This window comes from Thermothelomyces heterothallicus (assembly GCF_042370625.1).
Source record: "Thermothelomyces heterothallicus CBS 202.75 unplaced genomic scaffold P884_scaffold_22, whole genome shotgun sequence".
Lineage (NCBI taxonomy): Eukaryota > Fungi > Ascomycota > Sordariomycetes > Sordariales > Chaetomiaceae > Thermothelomyces > Thermothelomyces heterothallicus.
Window position 1 is genome coordinate 321,848 of NW_027192583.1, and position 21,638 is coordinate 343,485.

General features: G+C 54.4%; 8 protein-coding genes across 8 annotated transcripts; 5 read left to right on the forward strand and 3 right to left on the reverse strand.

Annotated features, from left to right (window-relative positions):
- Positions 1-115: 115 nt before the first annotated feature.
- On the forward strand, positions 116-1,063 carry P884DRAFT_301879 (uncharacterized protein; the record flags this gene model as incomplete). Its single annotated transcript, XM_069444896.1, has 2 exons — positions 116-435; positions 499-1,063. 2 exons carry the CDS (start codon positions 116-118, stop codon positions 1,061-1,063), a joined length of 885 nt encoding a protein of 294 aa, XP_069295373.1.
- A 655-nt stretch (positions 1,064-1,718) lies between these two features.
- P884DRAFT_271754 (lipoxygenase) lies at positions 1,719-4,092 on the forward strand (the record flags this gene model as incomplete). Its single annotated transcript, XM_069442466.1, has 4 exons — positions 1,719-2,098; positions 2,157-3,244; positions 3,308-3,440; positions 3,474-4,092. 4 exons carry the CDS (start codon positions 1,719-1,721, stop codon positions 4,090-4,092), a joined length of 2,220 nt encoding a protein of 739 aa, XP_069295374.1.
- A 416-nt stretch (positions 4,093-4,508) lies between these two features.
- On the forward strand, positions 4,509-4,976 carry P884DRAFT_271755 (uncharacterized protein; the record flags this gene model as incomplete). Its single annotated transcript, XM_069442467.1, has 2 exons — positions 4,509-4,800; positions 4,894-4,976. 2 exons carry the CDS (start codon positions 4,509-4,511, stop codon positions 4,974-4,976), a joined length of 375 nt encoding a protein of 124 aa, XP_069295375.1.
- Positions 4,977-5,527: 551 nt separating this feature from the next.
- P884DRAFT_262760 (glycoside hydrolase family 72 protein) lies at positions 5,528-7,893 on the reverse strand. Its single transcript, XM_069441691.1, has 2 exons — positions 7,448-7,893; positions 5,528-7,356 (listed from the first exon to the last, which is right to left on the reverse strand). Exons 1-2 carry the CDS (start codon positions 7,529-7,531, stop codon positions 5,842-5,844), a joined length of 1,599 nt encoding a protein of 532 aa, XP_069295376.1. The 5' UTR covers positions 7,532-7,893; the 3' UTR covers positions 5,528-5,841.
- Positions 7,894-14,217: 6,324 nt separating this feature from the next.
- Positions 14,218-15,490, forward strand: P884DRAFT_206926 (uncharacterized protein; the record flags this gene model as incomplete). Its single annotated transcript, XM_069438753.1, has 2 exons — positions 14,218-14,261; positions 14,416-15,490. The coding sequence occupies 2 exons, from the start codon at positions 14,218-14,220 to the stop codon at positions 15,488-15,490; spliced, it is 1,119 nt and encodes a 372-aa protein (XP_069295377.1).
- Positions 15,491-15,927: 437 nt separating this feature from the next.
- On the reverse strand, positions 15,928-16,425 carry P884DRAFT_279577 (uncharacterized protein; the record flags this gene model as incomplete). The annotated part of the gene is made up of 1 exon (XM_069443324.1): positions 15,928-16,425. The coding sequence occupies one exon, from the start codon at positions 16,423-16,425 to the stop codon at positions 15,928-15,930; it is 498 nt and encodes a 165-aa protein (XP_069295378.1).
- A 1,160-nt stretch (positions 16,426-17,585) lies between these two features.
- Positions 17,586-18,727, reverse strand: P884DRAFT_206746 (uncharacterized protein; the record flags this gene model as incomplete). The annotated part of the gene is made up of 2 exons (XM_069438742.1): positions 17,586-17,884; positions 17,989-18,727. 2 exons carry the CDS (start codon positions 18,725-18,727, stop codon positions 17,586-17,588), a joined length of 1,038 nt encoding a protein of 345 aa, XP_069295379.1.
- A 1,480-nt stretch (positions 18,728-20,207) lies between these two features.
- Positions 20,208-20,760, forward strand: P884DRAFT_279579 (uncharacterized protein; the record flags this gene model as incomplete). The annotated part of the gene is made up of 2 exons (XM_069443325.1): positions 20,208-20,216; positions 20,296-20,760. 2 exons carry the CDS (start codon positions 20,208-20,210, stop codon positions 20,758-20,760), a joined length of 474 nt encoding a protein of 157 aa, XP_069295380.1.
- Between the last annotated feature and the right edge of the window lie 878 nt (positions 20,761-21,638).

A 21,638-nucleotide genomic window follows, 5' to 3' on the forward strand; every position in this document is an offset into this window, starting at 1 on the left:
AGAGCCATCGCCGTACCACCACCACTGCAGCCATCTGCCCCGCACCCCAACATCATTCTCGACCCTGCACCGAGTCGGGCTTCCACAGGAGCCAACTCACTTCGTGGGCCGCATCATGACCGACGACAGCGCAGGCCGCGTCCCGTCGGCATTACCCGACGAACAGTCGGCGTCGCCCCTGTTCGCAAAGCTGCCCCCGGAGCTGCGCGCCATCATTTTCACCGAGCTGTTCGGCGGTCGGAGACTCCACCTCGAGTTCATGCCGCACCCCGTGCGCGCCGACAAGGTGGGCAACAGGCGGCGATGGCGGCACGCCGTCTGCGAGGATCAGATTGCCACTCCCTTTGGCCGTATCATAGCCCGGCAGCACTACTGTCTTACCGCTGCCCGTCGCCGAGCCCTCGACGTCTCCATGATCTTCACCTGCCGCCGCGCGTAAGTCGAGTCTCTCCATCATCCCCGATCCTCTCCTCCCTCTTCCCGGCTAAATCCATGCAGGCTGCTTGAAGGCATCCCCGTCCTGTATCACAGCAACGTCTTCCTCATCACCAATTCCGGGAGTCGGAGGCTGCCCGTCGACGATATCCGCAGCCTGCAGGCCAAGATGCCCAAGCACTGGCCCCTCATCCAGTCCCTCGAGATCAAGTGGGAAGTGGCCGTGTTTGACCGGAACCAGGCCACCATGGTGCCGCACTTTGGCGGCCGTGATGCTTATGAAGCCTTTTGGGACTCTCTAGCAGAGATGCCCGCCCTGGCTCGCCTACGGATTGCCCTGTTGATGCCCCCCTGTCCTCCGGCCGACTCGACCTCTCCGGCCCTCGACATGCCGGATCTTTACCTGGGCCCCATTCAGCGTCTGAGAAGCCTCCAGCTCTGCGAGGTTGCCATGCCGAAATCCTACCTCTCCGTTTCCAGCCAAGACGAATGGGAGGCTCTCATGTCTCGCACTGGCAAGGGCCAGCGCCGCATCTCGTGGGTTGACGACGATTCTAGCTCGGTGCCGCCGGCGCCTGCATCGACCCATATGTTCCGCTTATTGTCGATGGCACGGAGATCTACCTGACTTTTTTGCAGCATACCGAGGGATGTCGAGGCCATGTTCCACAGTTCTTCTCAGGCTGTTCCCACTTCTGCTATTGCACAGAGATCCACCCCGGGGGTCACTGCCACAAATCGATGATGAGCAGCACCCTTACAAACGAGTATGATGTTTCTATAGCAGCCACGGGAGGTCTGCTCCAGGCAAAGCCCGTTTTGTGTGAGCGCAAAATTCCATGAATGCACTTTGCGCTACAGCCGCCTCCCACGGGCAAACGCAGCCAGACAACGCATTGACTTGGGTCACGGAGGGTTACAAGATAAGTCGGGGATATGTGGGTCTCGTGGCGGTTCCATCCTGGACGTTGGTGATGCCACTACAAGTATGATTTTCAGAGGAAGGAGACCGGGCCCGAAGCCATCACACCCCCCTCGACCATGACGCGGATATTTACTCATCAACAAGGCCCGTGTGGACATGATGCGCTCACTGCACGTCAATAGCAGAGAGCAACAACAGACTCCTCGCAGCGACTGTGACGTCGCTTGCATTGCCTCGGTCAAGACCCCCGCATGCCCAGTTTCTCTTAAAGTACCAACATGGCGCCGCGGCATGGTGAAATGCCACTCGCTCCTTTTAAAATAGGAAAAAGAGTCTATCACTGTTTACCATTATCACCATGTCCGGAGAGGAAAGCCAATGGTGGCCCAGCCGGGTCTGGACCTTCCTTTCCGGCTTCTTTCAAAAGTCACTGGACCCGAATCTTCCGGTCCCTCCGCAAAAACTTGCTGCTCAGCGCCCTGACGAGCATACAATTCTCAGGCATTTGCCAGAAAGGAAGCATCTCGCCCAAACTGCGCCAAGCTCCGTCGCGGACATCCCGCTGCCGTCATTCGACCCAGGCGTTTTTGACAACGAGTTGATCAAGTTAAGGCTGTATCCAATCATCGACTCTCAGGATCCGTCAGTTGTTCGAGAGCCCGAGGGGAATATCAGGGAGGGTACGTACCGGGGAACTCAGGTAGCCCTGACGCAGGCTTACTCCCGAATCGAGCAGACGTGAGTGCCTCAGTTAATGTCGCGTTGATTTAGCAGGATGCTTACCCCTTGTTCGCAGCTTTGCTTCCCTGTTTGATGTTCTTGGCGTTGAAGCAACCTTACCGCGATTCCGCACCCTCGAAGAGCAAAGGAATCTCTACAAGTTCTCGGAGTATCCAACAAATGCCGACGGGAGTCCGGCGCAGTATCCACCTCACCTCGAGCATATACCTAGTGATCGATCTGTCAGTGTGTTCAAGATCTTCGACGTTGCGGGTCTGGTAGAGACCCGAGTTCTCCTGAAGAAGATCACACCCGACGAAGATGGAATTTTGGGGCGCACTCGAGAATGGCTGCTCGAAAAGGAGCGTGCTGTGGCGTTCGGCGGTGAGCCGGAAAAGGGCGTCAGCATTCAGGATGTCGTGGACTACAACAAATATCACCGCAAGTTCGGGACCGATATCGAAGGTGGCGGCAACATCGGCTTGCTGCACGACTGGTTCGGCGACCGCCGGTTCGCAGACCAACAGTTCACAGGCACCAACCCAACCACAATCACTCGTGCCACGCCAGCCTGGATTGGCGAGTTTACAGCCGCCGCTAGAGCTGGAAAATACGACAAGTGGGCGGCCGTCCTCGCCAAGTCGGATCCAAATTCCTTTTTTGTGCAAGACGGTAGTTATTTCCGGAAGGCCGTCGGCGTGTCAGATCCAACCACGGTCCTCCATCATAAGGAACCTTCCAGCGACGAATGCTGGGCGGTAGGCGCCGTGAGCTTGTTCCAGCTACACGAGGACGGCAAGCTCCACCCCGTTGCAATCTGTATCGACTACCGGGAATCCTTGGACAAGTCGGTTACCATCTTCAACAAGCGAATGTCGCCGCGAGACTCGACGAGCAGGGAGAAGGAAGACTGGCCATGGCGATACGCAAAAACATGTGCCCAGGTCACAGACTGGATGCGTCACGAATTGGCCGTGCATCTCACCCTCTCCCATTTCGTCGAGGAAGCCATTATCGTATCGACGAACCGCTCCCTCCCAGTGGACCACCCGGTGTACCGGCTGCTCTATCCCCATTGGTACAAGACGCTGTCGCTCAACGCTGCCGGTCGTTCCTCTCTGGTGCCCCAGATTGCCGTCGACATTGTAGGCCTCAGCCCAGACCGTATGCTGACCCGTTACCTGTTTTCTGGTTTATGTGGGGCATGTTGTTGACACTTCTGTGCAGAATGTTACAGGTTTATGAATTACGCCTACGATACCTACGATTTTGTTGGCAGCTACGTGCCCAATGACCTCAGACGGCGTGGCTTCCCCAATACGCAGCTTGGCCTGAGCCATCCGCGGTATGGGAACTACCCGTACGCTAAGAACGCCCTTTCTCTCTGAACAAGCATCCGTGCCTACGTCAAGGCCATGCTGCATATTCGCTTCCCCAGCGACGGCGATGTCGCCGCAGACGAGGACATCCAGCGGTGGGTGAACGAGACGAAAACAGCCGCGCACATGCCCACATTTCCTGAGATCAAGACCCTCGATGCGCTGGTTGATGCTGTGACCATGTGTATTTTCATTGCCTCGCCTTTTCATACGGCCATCAATTACCTACAGAACTTCTACCAGGCATTCGTGATCGCAAAGCCCCCCGCACTATGTACCGCGCCGCCAACTACGCTCGAGGAGCTGCAGGAATACAAGGAACATGACCTCATTGCCGCGCTGCCCATCAATAGACAACGGCAGTGGCTGCTTGCTGCTCAAGTGCCCTGGCTGCTCAGTTTCAAGGTCGAGCCGGACCGCAGTTTGCTAAACTATGCCGCCAGCCAGTGGTATGTACACAAGTACAAGAGGGGCGAAGACGATGTGAGAATCAAAAAGGCGAGCGAGAGGCTATACAGTGATCTGCAGCGGATGCAGAAGACGTTTTTCCGGAACAGTCTGGCCATGGACAGAGGGAGCATTCCGTATATGGTGCTGGATCCGGGCTTGACGGCGGTTTCGATTCTGATCTAGTGTAAATGTGGATTTAACGAGTCCTCCACCTCAATAAACGTTAGGTGGCGGGATATGTTGCTCGTCTTCTCCAGGCAATACCGAGGTTTATCGAGGAGATTGCCGTTCTACCATGTTCGTTGTGTCGAAGCAGTCGTTCAGGGGCAGGGACAACAAGTAAGACACGACAACAGAGGCTCCTGTCAGCTGAAGCCAGCTGTCTTGCCTGCCCCTAGTGTACAATATCAGGACCCACTAAAATTTCCAATCGCTCGGACTCTCCTCCGTCGTCGATCTCAACCCCAAAGACCACCTCCCGCTTGTGTATACCCATATATTTTGCGATTCGGCTCCGTACTTGCCGACATTACCCAAAAAAAAAATAAAAAAAAAACCTCCCTTTCCTCAATAGACTACAAAAAAAATTTCCCGCAAATATGCCGTCGGTGAAAAACCCCAACGCGCCCTCCAAGAACCGGCTCGCCGCCCGCGCTGCCAAGCTGCGCAAGACGCGGCAGAAGGCGTCCAAAATGGGCCAGTTGGCGCGCCAGGGCGGCGCCGTCGCCAAGGCGGACGCCCGCCGCGGCGCGCGGCCGGGCCTCCTCCCGACGAGCGGGCCCAACGCGGCCATCAGCAAGAAGAAGCAGCGCAAGCTGGAGAAGGCGCTGAGGCATGCGCTCAGGCGCAAGGCGGAGAGGGAAGGCGGGGCGGCGGTCGTCGAGATGACGGGTATGTCTCATCCTTTTTATTTTCTTTCTTTCTTTTTCTTTTCTCTCCGTGAGCGGTGTAGGAGAAAGTGATGCTGAGTTCAAGATTGCGCAGATGCCCCTGCCGAGACTGAGAAGCAGCAGCAGCAGCAGCAACAGAAGAAAGGCGAGGCGGAAGTGGAGATGGATATTGAGTGAAGGGGTCCGGTTCGGCAAGGGCGGCCAAGCGAGAGAAAAGAAAGAAAGAAAAGAACACGAAAGGCGTGACGAACAGCAAGAAGGTTAAAGCGAAAGCGACACGATCCGCCGTTCGTGACCAGCTGATTGATACCCGCGACTCGAAGAGAATGGGGAAGAGAACGGGGAGAGAGGGGGGCAAAAAAAACACAGACCGGGAGACGGTGGCTGGGGACATGACCGGTGCGAGATGGCTGCCGCCTGGCGTCCTCAACCTCTGCTCGTCCGGTGCCTACACCGACCGACCATAGTCGAGCCAGGGGATATCAGATGTCCGGTTGGTGTGGGGTGTTCTGGATGCTGCCGTGTATACGGCGCAATGGGAGGGCAGGTTAGGGGGATGATGTCTCCAACGGTCCGTCGGGAGTGGTCAAAGAAGACGGTTTCCTGCATCGGACGGGTAAAACCTCGAGCGAATTCGCACGGGATGAAGTATGGATTGATACGGAAAGAAATGTGAAGTCCATTACGACAAGTGTCTACAAGTATACTCCGTAACTACTGTCACAGTCGTCTCGGATCATACAGCCTAGGGGTATATGTGATGGTGGTGCTGCTGCTGTCAGCAATCATCTTTATTTACAGAGGTCAATTGTCACCCAACGCTGTCAACAATGCAGCAAGTATGGAACAATAAGGATTGGCATTACTCGATTACAGTAGGCAAGAAAACCCAAATGGAGGTCGGCCACGAAGGTACATTTTATTCACCGCAAATCTGGACTGAGCAAGCGGGCCCCCGACTCACACGCACACAGACACAATAAACAACCCCAGGTCGCTTTATATATCAGAAAAAATTTGAATCCATCTCTGGCCTCCTTATTTACAGGAGGACCATGGACGCGCCAACGGCCATGGCGACGAGGACGTAGAGGCCGACGGCCAGCTCGCCGAGAACGAAGCCGGACCGCATGGGCCCTGCGGCGAAGGCGGCGTTGCTGCTGGACTCGCTGTCGGCGCCGCCGGTGGAGGTGGCGGCGTCGTTAGCGGCGCTGGCGCTGGCGAGGGCCTTGCTGCACGTGTCGTCCTCCTTGGCGTCCTGCAGGGTGGCCTTGCCGTCGAAGCCGCAGGCGTCGCTGGCGCTGCCCTGCTCCTTGTAGTACTGGTCGAGGACGTAGCCGAGCTTCTGCTTGGCGCTGCACATGGAGTAGGCGCCGTAGGTGCCCTCGGTGGCGTTGCCGCTGATGCCGGCGCACAGGTCCGGGAACTTGCCGCAGATGTAGCCGAAGATGTCGCCGTAGTCCTTGGTGCTGGTGTCGTCGGCGGGCACGCACGACAGCGAGGCGTACATGCAGTCGCACAGGCTCGCGTCGGGCTTCGGCGGCAGGCTGCCGCCCTTGACCTGCCAGTTCTTGGACACCTCCGGGCAGGCGGCGGGCGAGTTGGTCGGCTCGTAGGCGTCCATCGAGGTGCCCGTCGGGTTGACCTTGGCGATGACGGACTCGAGGGCCTCGTAGTTCTTCATGGGCTTGGCCGTGTCGCCCTGGAGCTTGACGAGGCCGTAGTCGTTCTCCTCCTCGAAGTACATGTAGACGATGCCGCCCGAGAAGACGGGCGTCATCTCCTTGCCGTACAGGGCCGTCGTCTCCTCCCAGATGCGGCCGTCGGCGCCGTTGGGCAGGTTGCAGCCGTACTCGGCGAAGAAGACGGGGACCGAGTAGTTCTTGAAGAAGTCGATCTGGGTCTGGTAGCCCGACGTCTCGAGCGTCTTGTGGCCGCACCACTCGTAGATGTTGTAGCCCCAGAAGTCGATGGCCTGATCCTGGTCGCCGCAGTTGAAGTAGTGCGCAATGTCGGCGCGGATGTTCGAGTCGTCGTTGGCGGCGTAGCCGACGCCCATCCAGCGGTCCACGTTCTCCTTGATGTACGCCTTGACGTCGCGGACGGCCGCCTTGACGTAGGCCGACGCCTGCGTGTTGTTGGGCTCGTTGGTCACCTCGTTGCCGGCGAAGAAGCCGATGACGTTGCTGTACTTGCTGAGGCTGTCGACCACGTCGGTGTAGCGCTTGTACAGCTCCGTGTCCCAGAGCGGGTCGTTGCGGTTGATGGACTCGCCCGGCACGCTCAGGTCGCTGATGACGTAGATGCCAGCCTCGTCCAGGAGCTTCATGCACGCGTCATGGTCGGCCTTCGGGTCGATGCGGTACGTCCGGATGGTGTTGGTGTGCAGCGCCTTGAGCAGGGGCACGTCACGCTTGCAGGCCGCCTCGTCGGCGAGAGGGTCCTTATAGTCGACGGCTTGGGTGCTGCTAGAGTCGCCGCCAGCGGTGGTGTCCTGCTGGTAAGCGATGCCCTTAATGAAGAACTGGGTGCCGTTCTCGTAGAAGAACTTGGATCCCTGGAGGAAGAAAAGAAAAGGTCAGCGCCATTGGCCACGGAAAACCACCCACAGATCGACTAGGGTACGGCACCACGATTAATCGACTGACCTTCATGACAATGGGTGGAAGAGCGGCCGAGGCCTGCCCCAGGAGGAGCGAGGCCGAAATGATGGACGCGGTCGAGGCACGCATGTTCCCGACGACGACCTGGGTTCTTGTTTTCCTTGCGATTGTTTTGCTGTTTGAATATGGATAGCGATTCCGGTTTTTGATGGCAGTGCAACGGTGGAAAACGGGCGACTCGTGTGTGGGATCGAAAGATGAGCGAAGGAAAAAAAATCAAAGGTCAATTGTGTCTGTCTGTCAACGAGTGTCAGGAAAGGCAAAAGTTTGTGTAGAGAAAGGCAAGGCTGCGGCTCCCTCCCGCCAAAAAGAAACAATTACAAAAGCGGACCAGGAATGGGTCGGATGAGTGTCTCGGAGGAGGGAGGAGAGACAGAGAAGCGCTTGGCCCGGATTCAGGGGACGGAGAGCTAAAAAGGAGCGCGGCAAGGCGACTCCACCGGCGCCGAACGGGCATTTCTGAAATGGAACCAGGCCAAACTGGTTGTTGGAACGATAGCTATCTGCAAGGGCCTTGTTGCCTGGTTCCCTGCGTCTGGAAACGTTACTGGCCAGTCAGACAGGGGAAGCTGACGCACACGATACCGAGATACCTGCAGATCCAGTCGCCACGCTGCAAATGCGCGGCGAACATCGTCGCATCGTGGAGTACTCCTTTAGCGAGCGACCTTTCAGCCTTTCATCTCGTTTCTGCTCAGGGGGGACCGTGCGAGCTTGAACGACGACAACGAGAGGGGAATGAGAGAACCCTCGTGTACTTGGTGTGTTGCACAAAAGTAGACTGGTTCTGGACGTGAATAACGGACTTCGTATTGCGTGTGTGCCTCGTAAAAACAAAAGGAGCTTGCATTTCTGTTGCCTTAGGTATCAGTGTCCCTCGCCGCTCGAGAACCGACTCAGCTGAGCGCCCGTCCAAAATGTTGGTGTCCCCTCACCGCTCGGCCGGCGGCATATCCTCTGCAATTGCGCTTATTTGATGAGCGATGGCAGGTTTCCCCACACCGAGCGAAATTCGGGTAGCTTCATACGGAAATTATATTTGTATAGTTATACGAATTGTAACTCACAGCAGTGTGTTTTGCAATACAAACAACGTGGTTTTGTAGTGTACTCCGTAGAGGTCGATGTATGTATGCACGGAGTTGGCGCACACACGTCATGTCCATCATGACCCTACCCAGTCGGGATCGGCGGCGGGCGTTGCGTGGAGATGCTTGGTTGTCTTGGAAAGTGCTTGGTCTTGAAACAAGACTTTGCCCAGAAAGCCCAGGAAGTCAGGGTTGGCTCGGCGTTGATCTTGCCGCTCACACCTGCACAGCCCCAATGGGCTGCTCCACCTGATCTTGTCCGCATCAACAAGCAGCTCCTGCCTTCCCTGATCAATTGGCTGCCAGGTTGCTCATCTCGCTGCGATTGCGCGGTACCTTACGGAGTAGTTTGCGGTCTGCATTCACAGTAGCGATTATACAGTATGGCCATCCATTGGCCTCCAGAGGAAATGCTGATGAGCATCTCGGCCATCTCGGTCCCCCATGTGCTCATGCTAACCCCCAACGCAACCCCCCACCCCCCAACGTGTCGAATCACCTCGAAAAGGCTATCGTCCCACCAGGTGATGTCACTGTATCAGTAATTATTTACACCCCGTAGCCACACTAGCACAATGCCGAATCTGTACTCCGTAGCACTACCGTTGATGAACTTCGAAACACTACTTTTCCGAAACTACGGGGATTGTGTCTGGGGAGGGCCTCTTGGCGCCCAGACTGTAATGCATCCACCCTTCTTGGCGATCTCTTAATTACCTCTGATCTGCAGCAATGCAGCAAGGGTCGTACCACACTCCACGTTTCAGGAACAAAAAAAAAAAAAAAAACCCTGAAATGCCCACCGGCATTCACAAGCAACACACCGCAAGATGCTCCCGGTTCTGCAGGGAAGCTTTTCCTGCAGATAGTTGACCGCGCAGAAGTTTGAGGTATGTGCTTGCTAGGCTGTGGACAACGCAGTAACACCCGATGAAAGGCCAAACGGCAGCCAACGGAATACCTTCGAATCGTGTGCCTCGTCGTGGCATCCAACACTCGAAACCGGGTTTGCGTTTTGTGTTGCGGCTTCGGCGCCCCCCCCAATGCGTCCACTCTAGTCAGTCCATCAGGGCCTCGAGAGTGAATATCAAGCTTTTGATAGGTGGAGCGCGAGGCGGGGAGTGCATAGCACGGGCCCGGAAACCTCTCTTGTTTTCTGTTTTGGCGTAATTAGAAGGCTGCAAAACGGTGTTCCTGGTCGCAGGTCATATTATGGTCAGCGCTGATAAGACGGATCGGATCAAGGGATGAAGCCACACGATCAAAGTAGCCTTTGTCAGGTAGAAAAAAAAAGAGTTTGTTTCGTCATGCATACAGACTAATTACCGTTCCGTTGGAATGAGTATCTGAGCATCGCTCGCTCTATCATCATGGCGGCCATGGGAGGATGTTTTGGAATTGGGAGGTCACTTGCCTGTTTACAATCGATATATCATCCAAGGAGTCTTGAAAGCCGCCGAGATGTAGCCGTTTTGTTATCTTCTTACCGCGACAGTGCTTCGTCTGCGAAAAGAGACTAGTCTCTTGTATTACCTGCTTTCCAGTTTTGATATGGTAAACATTGTCAGTTTCTTATTTGCGATAATCACGCGAGCCACCAGACAAACGAGGGGACAACGGCTCGTACATATAAAAGTTGTCAACTTATAACTTTTTTCAGCGGAAGCCCAAGGTATTATTGGTCATCATTGCCGCGATTGATGTGTTGGATTTTGTGAACTTGCCTCGACATGTCTGCGCCCCTTTCTCGAGGGTGTCTCTTTTCGCTAGAAGCAATGCCCTGGCGCAAGCCTCAACCTGGGTTCACGTCAGTAACAGTAATTAAAAGAACAGATAATTACATACGTGTGCGGCTTGTTGTATCAGTGACACGGAAACAGACAGATTCCCACCATCCGGTATTCAGCTGGGCATCGGATTTATGTTGTCGCCTAGTGGCTGAGGTTTGGGACAGCCATGCACTTTGTCTTTCTTTGGGTGCTCGACCATTTACCGAGGTATAGAAATCACCCAGCAAGTTTCGATGTTAACTGCTTCTGAATCCTTTGAGGGAGAGCTTGGGAGCGCTGCTTGATGTCCTGTTTGAGTGGGCAAAGTAATTGCTCATTCTTGTTTGGATCTGTGCCAGAAAAAAAGGTTAGCCAACTGTCGAAGACGCAAATTCTAGATAAGGAGCAACCAGGTTGACGGCTTAGAAATTGAGAAGTGTTGCTATCATATCATTGAGATCTCTCAGTAGAAGAAGGACAGGAACTTCTATCGTCATTGCTGAGTGACTTCTGCCTAGTGGGGGGAAGGTTTAGACTTGCCTCTCGATATCATGGCGCTGCTCTAGACGATTTGGAAAAATATAGGGGCGAGAACTGTGCCCTAGGTGCAGGTAAGCCGAAGTCAAGACCCTGAGAATCTAGGACTGCTGAATCGCAGGAAAGTTAGGGGGCTCAGATCGACAGTTGGGTCTTCATAGGTGGGCGTATTCCTGAAGAAGAGCTAAGATTATCTTAACAACGAGAGGCGAACGAAGAATGGAGTACTTCCCTGACACCGAGGGCTCGTTTGATGCCAAAGAGTCGTTCAAAGTGTAAAGGTGATGTAACCCCGAAGATGCCTATGTTTCGCTCCTGGGCATTCCTGATCGAACCCTCTATAAAGGAGAAGTTGAGTTAGCAGACGGTCGAGGAGAATTATCTTGGACGATAGCCGCCAGAATACGGCCAGCTCAGACCAATATGGAAAGGAAACTTTGTCATCACCGAATACTCTTCAGATGAAGAACTGCTGTTTAGGTCATTATGCTGGCGCGGTGCCGGAACCTGGGAAATACATGGTGAGGTAGCAGCGCGAGGGAGGAAAAAAAAGACTTACGGTAGGAGTCTGAATTAACAAGGGACCGATTGTGACCTGTGCCATACGTACCATCTTCACGGAGGAGGACGCTGATGGCTGGTGAGCCTAGCAGTATTAATTAAGTCCAGCCCTGACTTGGTCTGAGTTAGCAGCTGGGTTGTACCACCATGTCGGAGCGGAGGTAATTAGGCGAATCAACAAGGCCTCAGAATGACGAATATTATATCTTCGAATCATTAGACATGGTTCAATATCTCGCTCATAGTCTATCATCATTGACCAACACCACGGAATAAGAAGACGGACGGACAGATGGCGAGGTAACGTACCTGGGGCAAGTATCCAGAGCTATAGGTCGAAGTTTTCTTGCTGTATTACTTGTTTGTTCGGTGCGATACGACAGGAGAAACAGATGGTGCTTCCAAACTGGTCTCCCGAGCTCGAACCGCGCCGATGTTCGTCTGACGGTGGCTGCGTTGGATGTGGAATCAGCGGAACAGTCGAAAAAGACGCAGGAGAGTTTGGGCTTCATCAGCCTACCTGAAATTCGTTCAAGCCTCGGATCTGAGGGTTACAGGGCTGACAGATTATCTGTTGATCATTAGGTATCGGTTCATCAGTCCCGTCGTCTCGAGCATAACCAGAAGTGGAAGGGGAGCTGTGGAAAGGATAATTACTACTCGATTACCTCAACCTGGCTCAGCGCTGTGGCTGCCCCGAAAGGTGGAAATAAGAGTTGCTTATTTTGCTTTCTCCAAGAAATGCTTGAACCTGTTAGTCAACTCGTCCTCAGCAGTGTTCGTGCTGGAGATATAATGCCTGGTTGAAGAAAGAGAAGTTCCTTGACAAGGGCTGAGGCTGGTTGCCACGGTAGGAGAATACCGAGAAAGGAGGAAGAAGGGAAAATTCAGAAGGCGAGTGTGGGGAGGAAATAGTGGAATCAGAGAAGAAGGCTAGAGCGAGAGAGATATTTTAACTTGCGCCGGGGCAAAGGGTAATGAATCAAAACAGAAAGCGGGATGTGGTGTGAGGTAAGTGGCCGCCCTGACGACAAAGAGACCCGCAAACAAGAGGCGGCGAATAACGCGCCTCGGTCATGAAGATTCGTTCCCATGATGATGTCGTTGTCTAGAGCATGCCGGAAGGAGCGGCATTGAAGAGAGAGAGCGCTCAATACCTGGAGTGACTGTGAAGGGGAGGACATGCCTCGAGTGTCTGTCTCGATAACACAGGGAGGGTTGGTCTTCCTGGACGGTGGCCTGCAATAAGAGCATGTACCTGAACGAATGCATCACAGAGTAATGCGGCGGACAAATTGGAGCCTATGACTGAGGAGCCGGCGGGAAAGAAGGAGTCTCTGAAGGTGTTACGGTTTGGAAACAACAACATAGGTAGGCTATCAGGTTACGTATTCTAGTGCCTCTGTGTGCCGTGTGAACCATTATGAGCAGCAATTCAGAAGCTTGACAAATTGAAATTCATATTCCCCAAGATCTTTGGCCTGAGTGAATGTGCCTCAGTAGTGGGCTTCATGGAAGTTGTCGTGGTAATAGAGTAACAATCGAAAGCATCAGGGGCTGAACGGTAGTATGCTTCCTGGCACCGGTGCCGAGCTACACGATATTGAATGACTTGGTAGGAACTGCTGGTTACGATTAATTAAGCGCGGCTTAAGATTCCAGCATGTCAGTCATGCGAGAGAGTTTGCGTCTCTCCGTTCCTTGAACACAACGTATTGATTTGGCAATATTACTAGCTTGCTGAGATTCACCCACGGATAGATGAAGGAAGTTCCTTATCTATGGTTAAGTAGCTCACTCTGAGCATGAGAGCAAGTATATTACCCTAAGTGACCCGCGTAAGAAGTAACGCGTTTCTGAAGAGCACGCAGCAGCCGACGTCGACGGGGACCTTATAGGCGCCCCGCAGTGTTATGGGGGATTGTATCACTGTTCCAAATCATTTTTACAATATTGTTCTCTTTGGCCAGATGAATGGATATTAATGGAATCTTTTGAAATGAAGATACAATCTGTGTTTTCCACTGGTTCCGATTCCTTTGTTCGAACACTACCCAACATTTTGAGTTGTCAGGGGCCAGTGCTCGACAGGATGTAAACATATATCTGTATATACGGATCCGTATACATAACCCTATTGCATTATCATAGTACCCTAACCCTATCGGTCGCCCCACAATTATAGCTGGTGTTTTGCAAAGCAGCAGCGCCTGGGAGGATCTTTAATCAGAGAGTCACAAGGAGATTGCCGGCTCCCGATACTGTAGAAGAAACCACTACCTGTAGGCAAAAAAAAAAATGAATGAATGAATGAAAGAACGAAAGGAAAGGAAAAAAGAGACAAAATCCTTGTTCATGTCCATTTCCCGTCGACCTCGAGGACTCAAGACCCATCAGTAAGCAAGGAATTTGTCAGTATGGATTATCTCTGTTCTCTTGTCTAATTAACTAAAGTGAGTGGCCCACCGTGATGCGAGATTTACCCCGCAGAGCCCCGCGGAGGAGCCTGACTCACTCGGTCTAGGCTTCATCACTTCATTACTAAACGGGCCGATGAGAATATACGGACGTGAGCTAATTAGGCACAGAATAACTCAAATAAAAGCCAGCCTTCGCCCGTCTGGTGTATACTGCGGTACCCATCGCTGTTGCATCATTCTCAACGTCCAGCGGGGGGGCCGTCATTCACCACACCAAGTCCGCTGATCGAATTACCTAGGAGGCCCGAGACCTCAATAAGGAAAACAAGTTCAACAAGATTGGAGACAAGGGGGGAAAGGGAAAGGAAAAAAAAAAAAAGATGAGTCCCCAGAAGCAATTCAATGTCGGCATCGTGGGCTACGGGTAAGTCTTCTTCCCCTCGTTCGTTTCTTCAAAATATTAGGCATCTTATATAAACACACACCCAGATGAATTCCGATTATAATATGCGTTGTATCTGATTACTCCCCTCGCGAACCATTTTGTTAACTAGGTACGGGCTAACATCGACCACCAGCCTCTCGGCCAAGGTGTTCCACATCCCCTTCATCGCTCTGACGCCGTCGCTTCGGCTGCACGCCATCGTGCAGCGGTCGCCGACCGAGGGCAACTCGGCGCCGGCAGACCACCCGGGAATCCTGCACGTGCGGACGGCGGAGGAGCTGCTGGCGGAGGAGGCGGGCGTGGACGTGGTGGTGCTGTGCACCCCGCCCGACACGCACTACCGCCTGGCGCGGGCGGCGCTCGAGGCGGGCAAGCACGTGCTGGTCGAGAAGCCGTTCGTGCCGACGGCCGCCGAGGCCGCCGAGCTGGCGGCGCTGGCCCGCGCCCGCGGCCGGGTCCTGTGCGTCTACCAGAACCGCCGCTGGGACTCGGACTTCCTCACCGTCCGCCGCCTGCTCGACCAGGGCACCCTCGGCCGCGTCGTCGAGTTCGAGACGCACTTCGACCGCCTGCGCATCGCCGCGCCCTCGGGCGGCTGGAAGGCCGGCACGAGCATCCGCGACGCCGGCGGCGTCCTGTACGACCTGGGCACCCACCTGCTCGACCAGGTCTTTGTCCTGTTCGGCATGCCCACCGCCGTCTACGCCCGCTTCGTGCGCCAGCGCGAGGGCAGGCTGGTCCGGGGCGTCGGCGGCGAGGCGGACGAGCCCGACAGCGTCACGGCCGTCCTGACCTACGACGACACCGGCCTGGTCGTGTACGTGCGGATGGGCGTGGTCAGCGTCGAGTCGGACCAGCTGCGCTTCTGGGTCCGCGGCAGCAAGGGGAGCTACCGCAAGACCGGGCTGGACCCCCAGGAGGACCAGCTCCGGGGCGGCGGCAAGGCGACCGACGCCGACTTCGGCAGGGAGGACGAGTCCCGGCACGGCCGCCTGAGCCTCCTGCAGGAGGACGGCTCCGTGCTGGACCGGCCCTGCCCGACCGTCGAGCCGGAGACCTACCTCAAGTTCTACGAGCTGTTCGCCAAGGCGGTCGAGAGCGGCAGGGAGGAAGACGTGCCCGTGCCCCCCGCCCAGGCCGCTCAGGTCCTGCGCATCATCGAGGCCATCAGGGAGAGTGCGAAGTCGGGAAGGGAGGTAACCCTCTGAAGAGGAAGAAGAGCGAATGGGGATCAGATCGATCGCAGGTTAATTAATTATTTAATATCGCCCCATCTCCCGGGGACACAAAAACGATGACGCTAGGGAAATCAAGAAAACATTATTTCTTGGAAGAAAACAATAATACAAGAATCACGTAGTAAATAGTGTCGGGGGTGGTGAAGAGAAGTCGAGAGCCTGATGAATTAATACGCCAATATTAATAATTAGGTCAAGCGATCGACTCTTCTTTGAGCTGCCAGCAGCCCCTCTGCTAATTAATACCCCGAAGTCCCATACCCAATCCTACCAGAGGAGTTAAAAATTTGTCTCGGCACGGTCTTCCCTTCTTCTTCTCCCCTGAGACGCTCCCCGAGCAGACCCATATCTCGCCGGTGATCCCAGCTACCCACCCAAGCAACGTGATGTACGACCATAAGGACCTCTCATTTCTTGTGCTTGCTGCTGCTGCCGCCGCGGGAGCTACCGCCCTCGATGGCTGCGTAGGCGTTCGGGTCGTACACGTTGTACCAGTCGGAGAGCTTCTTCTTCCCCCTCCCATAATACTCATCCATCTGCTGGCGGTATAGGTCCCAGTAGGTATCTCTACCCACGTCGGCGTCATTGAACCACGTGTCCAGGAAGATCCCGAGCGCCTTCTCGTATGTCTTTTTGAGCGCCGCCATTTCCGCGTGGACTTCCTTGATCTCCTTGGCAATCTTGAGGATCTTCTCCCACCTCTTGTCCCACTCCCTGTGGCACTCCTTCTTGGATTTCTCGCAGTCCTTGCATATGTCCTTGTTGGGCTTGCAGAGACTCGGATCCTGAACGACCGTGCAGGGTGAGCCCGAGCTGCTCTTCTTGCTCTTTTGGGCCTTCTTGCACGGAATGACCTCCTCGGTGGTGTGATAGCATTTGTGTAAGTTCAAGTATGATTGGCACATTTTGGCAATGCAAGGGGGGATCCTTCGTGGTTTAGCAGGGTGCTTTTTTTTTTTTTTTTTTTTTTTTTTGGCGGTAGTGATGGGGTTGGTGAGAGCGGCCCGGTCTATTTCGAGAGCTTCAGGGCTGAGCTGGTGAACTTGAAGGCAAGCCAGAAAGGGAGCTGAATGGAATGTTGGGCAGTGAGTGTTATAGGGTGATTGCTGTCGAACGCTCGGGAGGAGGAGAGGCATTGCTCCTGGCCATTATATGCTTCAGGTCTGCTCCGGTATGAGAAGCATCCTTCCCATCTGCACTTAAGAAAAAAACCAGGTGATCCAGGTGGCCAGGTATGGGTCAGTCTGCCAAAAAGAAAAAAATTCCAATTTTGCTTTGTTTCGGGTCACTCTAGCCAGTGATGCCCCCATTGTCTTAATCACGAGATTGCAGCTGCGCTGAAAGGTTGGCATTCTTGAACCATAGATATACTACAATATCCATATGAACACGAACAAGGAACCGTCGATCAGGCCGCGGGTCAAAGGGAAATATAGAGCGGTAGCCGCAGGTAAGTTGGAACTTGGGGTTGAATAAGGTTGGGAATTAATGAAAGATATGGTCTATGGAACTGCTAATTACATTGACCATCCACAATGAGTGAGTTCTTCATCGTAAGACCCGTCGAATCACACTGATAGTCCGCCCGGAAAACCAAGCTTGGAGGGGTCAGTAACTTTTAAAGGGAGCTAATCCTATCAAGGGTTTTATCGAGTTGTGATATGGGCAATGCCCATGTGGTGACAAACATGGTCACGATGGGCTTGAAAGCGACAAGGTAGTACGGTACTTTTTGAGAAACCTAGGTATGGGACGTCTTCTCTTCCGTCCTTTGTCCTCCCGATCTGTTCAAGTCCAATCCGATTGTGTACGTGTCTGGTTTCAGCTAGTCGGCCGGTGTCCTTTCCACTGTGACAGTACGCTGTTCATACGCGAGGGTAAGTCCGTCTTGTCGCCTCGGTTCAGCCCATTACTTTCAATAGGCAATTAAGAATCGTAACTAGGCCAACGACAACACACCTTCGAGACTCCTTCCGTACGAGAACACCTACTGCGTCAAAAAGGGGTCATCGGTGACTGTTTGCGTTTATTTGAGAATTCAATGCTATGTATATTAGCAAAGCGCTCAATGAAGGTAGACCAGCTTCCCCTCCTTTATTATTGTTATGTCTATTATAAATCCGCAGCAGCTGAGAGTAACTCGGCTCGAGCTTCGGTTCGATAAAACCTCCAAACCCTTCATGATCTCGAGCAATTGTAGAATGCCAAGAGCAGAACCAATTCGAGCGAGCGAGTTCCTGGGCGCTCTGTCTGTGACCCTGAGTGTCACCGGGTTTGAATGAGCAAATGTTCGTACCGTTGGGATCACGGTCCCGTCGGCATTGTCGCTGAATGGGCCCGCCATCATCATACCAAACCTTGTTCCTGGAACCACCACATTACGATTCACGGCCGCGCCCGCTGAAACCAGGTGGAGAAGTCGTCCTCAGTCCAGCCTCCTCTCCTATGGTAAGGGCCACTCTCCTGACGGTGGCTGCTGCGCTGGGCCCGGGCACTGCTGCTCTCTCCAACCTCTTCTTCTGCTTGTTCGAGTGCCGGGCCCGATTGGGTCGCAGACCTTCTTCTGGATTGGCTTCCCGATGGCGTGCGTCCTGCGCCGCGGCCCGACCTGCTGTGTTCCCCGTCGGAACCTTTGCTGCTTCCCCCGGCGCTGTAGGAGCCCGGGCAGGTGGAACCGGAGTTGCTGGACTCGGGATACGATCCCGGGCAGGTGCTGCCGTCACTTTGGTAGCCGGTCTGGTTGCTTTCCGCAGCTTTCTTGTTCTCCAACTCCTCTTTCATCCGGCGAAAAAGGTCAACGAATCCGGAGAAGGCCCTCTTAATCTCGGCGGGATACCGGTTGTAGACGCTCGGCCCCGACATGCTCTCCGTTTCTGCCTCCCATTGGGGGAGGTTGTGCACAAAGTAGCTCTTCTCCTCGACGTATCTGTCGTGGATGGCTTGCTTGATGCTGGGATACTTCTGCGCCAAGCGCAACGCCCGCTTTCTGCGGCTCTCAAAATCGGCGGCCTGCGCTTTCCTCCATTTCCTATGGCAATCCCGGCACTTCAGTTGCTGGTGCTCATCTGCTAGCCAGCAAATATTAAGGCACTCGTCGTCGCGAGGCCGCCGTCTCTGATTGTGCTGAGCTTGGGCCTGGGAACACACACTTCTCGTTTTGGGACTCCAGTGGCCACATTCGTGGACCAGACGGTATTTGTTGCACATGTTGACGTCTTCCGGCCGAGACCTGCCAGAGTGGATTGCTTGTGTCGGGCCCGTCAGGTTCCGAAAAGCTGCCGTGTGAGGAGAGCTGGGGTCACTGGCGTCGAGGGAGCGAACTCGATTGCAGAGAGGCCAGGTATATATGCTTCTATATTCTTTTTTGAAGCAAAATACCAGCAAGTGTAACCCGTGTTTCCGCCGGGAGAACACAGATGAGGCAAGATGAGCCACCAGGACTTTGTGCATCGCACACACGCCCCAGTCATTCGGGAGCAGTGGTTTGTCATTTGAATGTGGGAAGCTTTCATGCCCTACGACCCCAAAGCCACGAAGGCATGCCAGGATTTTGCAGCATAATTAAGATCATGAAGCACATATTGGGCTCCCACTTTCTGTGAAAAGAACCACAGCAACAAACGCAGCGCACCATGCATGGCGAGGCTCACGCACCCTTTTCATAACGTAACATGGGATACGTATGGAAAGCAGAGTTGTTTTCTCACTTCTCTTTCTGGTTTCTCTTTTGTTTTACGGTTTACCGAAATTGACCATGAAATTGGCGCTAACTGGTAGTCACCTTGCTGATTCCAATTGTAAAAGAAGGACTTGCAACTCTGTCTTCAGGCAATTACGCAGGTTGGGGTGTAGACCACAACCATAAATTTGTTTTTTTTTTTACTCCACGATAGTTAATTGGTAATTTACCACCACCGCAGTCTCACCAGTCGCTCCAAGCGCAGGTACGGAGGGCACATTGAACGGACTTTCCTACCACATCATGTCGGTAAGGCGATTCCGGTCATTGCCTTATCGGCCGTAATCAGCAAGTAAAAAAAATGTCGCAGCTCAAGACTAGATGCAGGAATGAAGCGTCACAACAGGCCCAGAGCAGAAACCGCCAAATTGTGCAATTTGATGAGTTGTTGACCTGGGAGTGAGTATGCGGCGAACTCCAGTTTGCTTGTTCAGAACAACCCCTGTAATTTCCAAATCCGGCAGAACTTGGTCCCATCTGGGAGTCCCTGGCAGCAGGGGTGCGCCTGCTGCTGTTGAGCTGATGATCCCACCTTCCGGCATTCAGTTTATCGTCGTCAGTGGGCGTCGCCTTGGCTGGCAGCCACCATGCGCATTCTCGTCCGGTTCTTCGACAACACCTCCAACAGCCAAGCCCACAATTCACCAAATTTTTTTTTTCCCCAGAGTAGCAGTCTGGCTCGACGGGGAGATCCTGCGCTCTTCTTCTCGGACAGCACCCAAAAGATTGACCGGTTCTGGTCAACTATCATCTAATCAACCAATTGTGCTCAACGCCTCAGGCCTGACCGAAGACGCGCCCACAACACACAACACGCCCATCATGAATCTCGGTACGGTTGCAGCCAGCGTGCTCGACTTCGCTCAACGCCAGGCCGACCGCATCATGCCTCCAGCCTCTCGTGAGGACGCATATACAAAAACCAAGGAATTCGCAACCGCGCGGCCCATGCGTTTTGTAATTATGTCCTTCACCCGATCCCAACAACCCCAACTATCTATGTACTGTACCAGGTCTGTTCACTGACCTCCATCAGAGCTTCATCCTCGCCCAGGCTGTCTTCTCCGCATTTCCTGTCCTTTGCTTCTTGGCCTTTGTCTTCTCTGTCCTCTCCGCCTTTTCCACTGTTTTTCTCTTCGGGACTCTTTTCTGCATTGGCATTGCCCTCCTCGTCCTGATCCCCACCTTAGTCCTCACGTCGGGCGCTGCCCTGTTTACCTGGGGCTTTGGCGCGGCAAGCTTCATTTCTGGCCACTGGATCTACACCGTGCTCCGGAACACCGCCGCCAACTTCAATGAAGGACTCGGCAGCCACCAACAGGATAACGAGCCCGTCCGGCCCCGTCTCGCCCCGCCAGCCGGCCCCTCGTCTTTCTCATCCGCCACCTCGTGGGCCAGGGTCGAACGGCAGCCAACGAACCAAGGAGGCGAGTCGGAAGCGCAGCAGAAGGAATCCGCACACCCCGATCCGGGCTCCGATGTGGATGCTCTCGAGCCGTAGGCGCCGCGCGGGAGCATGCCACACGACGGTGCCCGCGGCAGCGGTGCGGGCGTCCGACCGTCCCTCCTCAAGGGAAAGATGAGGGAGATGATCCCGGCAGCAGATCACGAGTCGTCATCTACGGAGCTTGACACCGCCTCAGATTCGCCATCCTTAGCACCATTACCACAAGCCACCAACCCTCCGGCCGGCTCCGCCACCCCGACCGCGCTCGCACCCTTGCCCAGCGGCCGCAAGAGCTCCTTTTCCCATGTGCCCGCGCTCTCCATGCGCTAGACTTCCCCGGCCGTACCCGCACCGTCGACGTCCTGCGAGGGGCCGGGCTCTCTCTCCCTAGGGAAAATCGGGGCCTTTTTATCCATCGGAATCGTGACCACGGCCGTAGCGCCGCCAGCGCTGCTCTGCCCACTTGCAAAGCCATCCGTCGCCCCATGCCCGCACCTCTCCGCCCATTCTTGACCGACGTGCGGGTTCTTGGCAGTCGGTGACGTCGCTCAGGCGGAAGCATTTGCGAGAACCCATACGCCGGTGCATCGTATTTGTTTGCAGGCTGTCGTGACTTCAGCCGCGGCACTACTTATTCCAGAGGAGTCTCCGTCCCGGAGCAGGGAAGGGATTGGGCAGTCGGTTTCCGGAGGGCGAGGTTTTGACTTTGCTGCAGAATGTTGCTTAGTGCACGTATCACTTATCATGCGTGTTGATATTCTGGGCAGAAAGTAGAGAAATACGTGGTCGAATTCCTTTTGACCTTCCATCGAGGAAGTGGACCCGGCGGAGGCGAGCCCCTGGTCACTGATCGTATCAAAGGGTGACCGGAGAACGATCCGCGAACAAACCGTGGCTTCAGATATACAATCAAGACCTGTCCTTGCTACCAT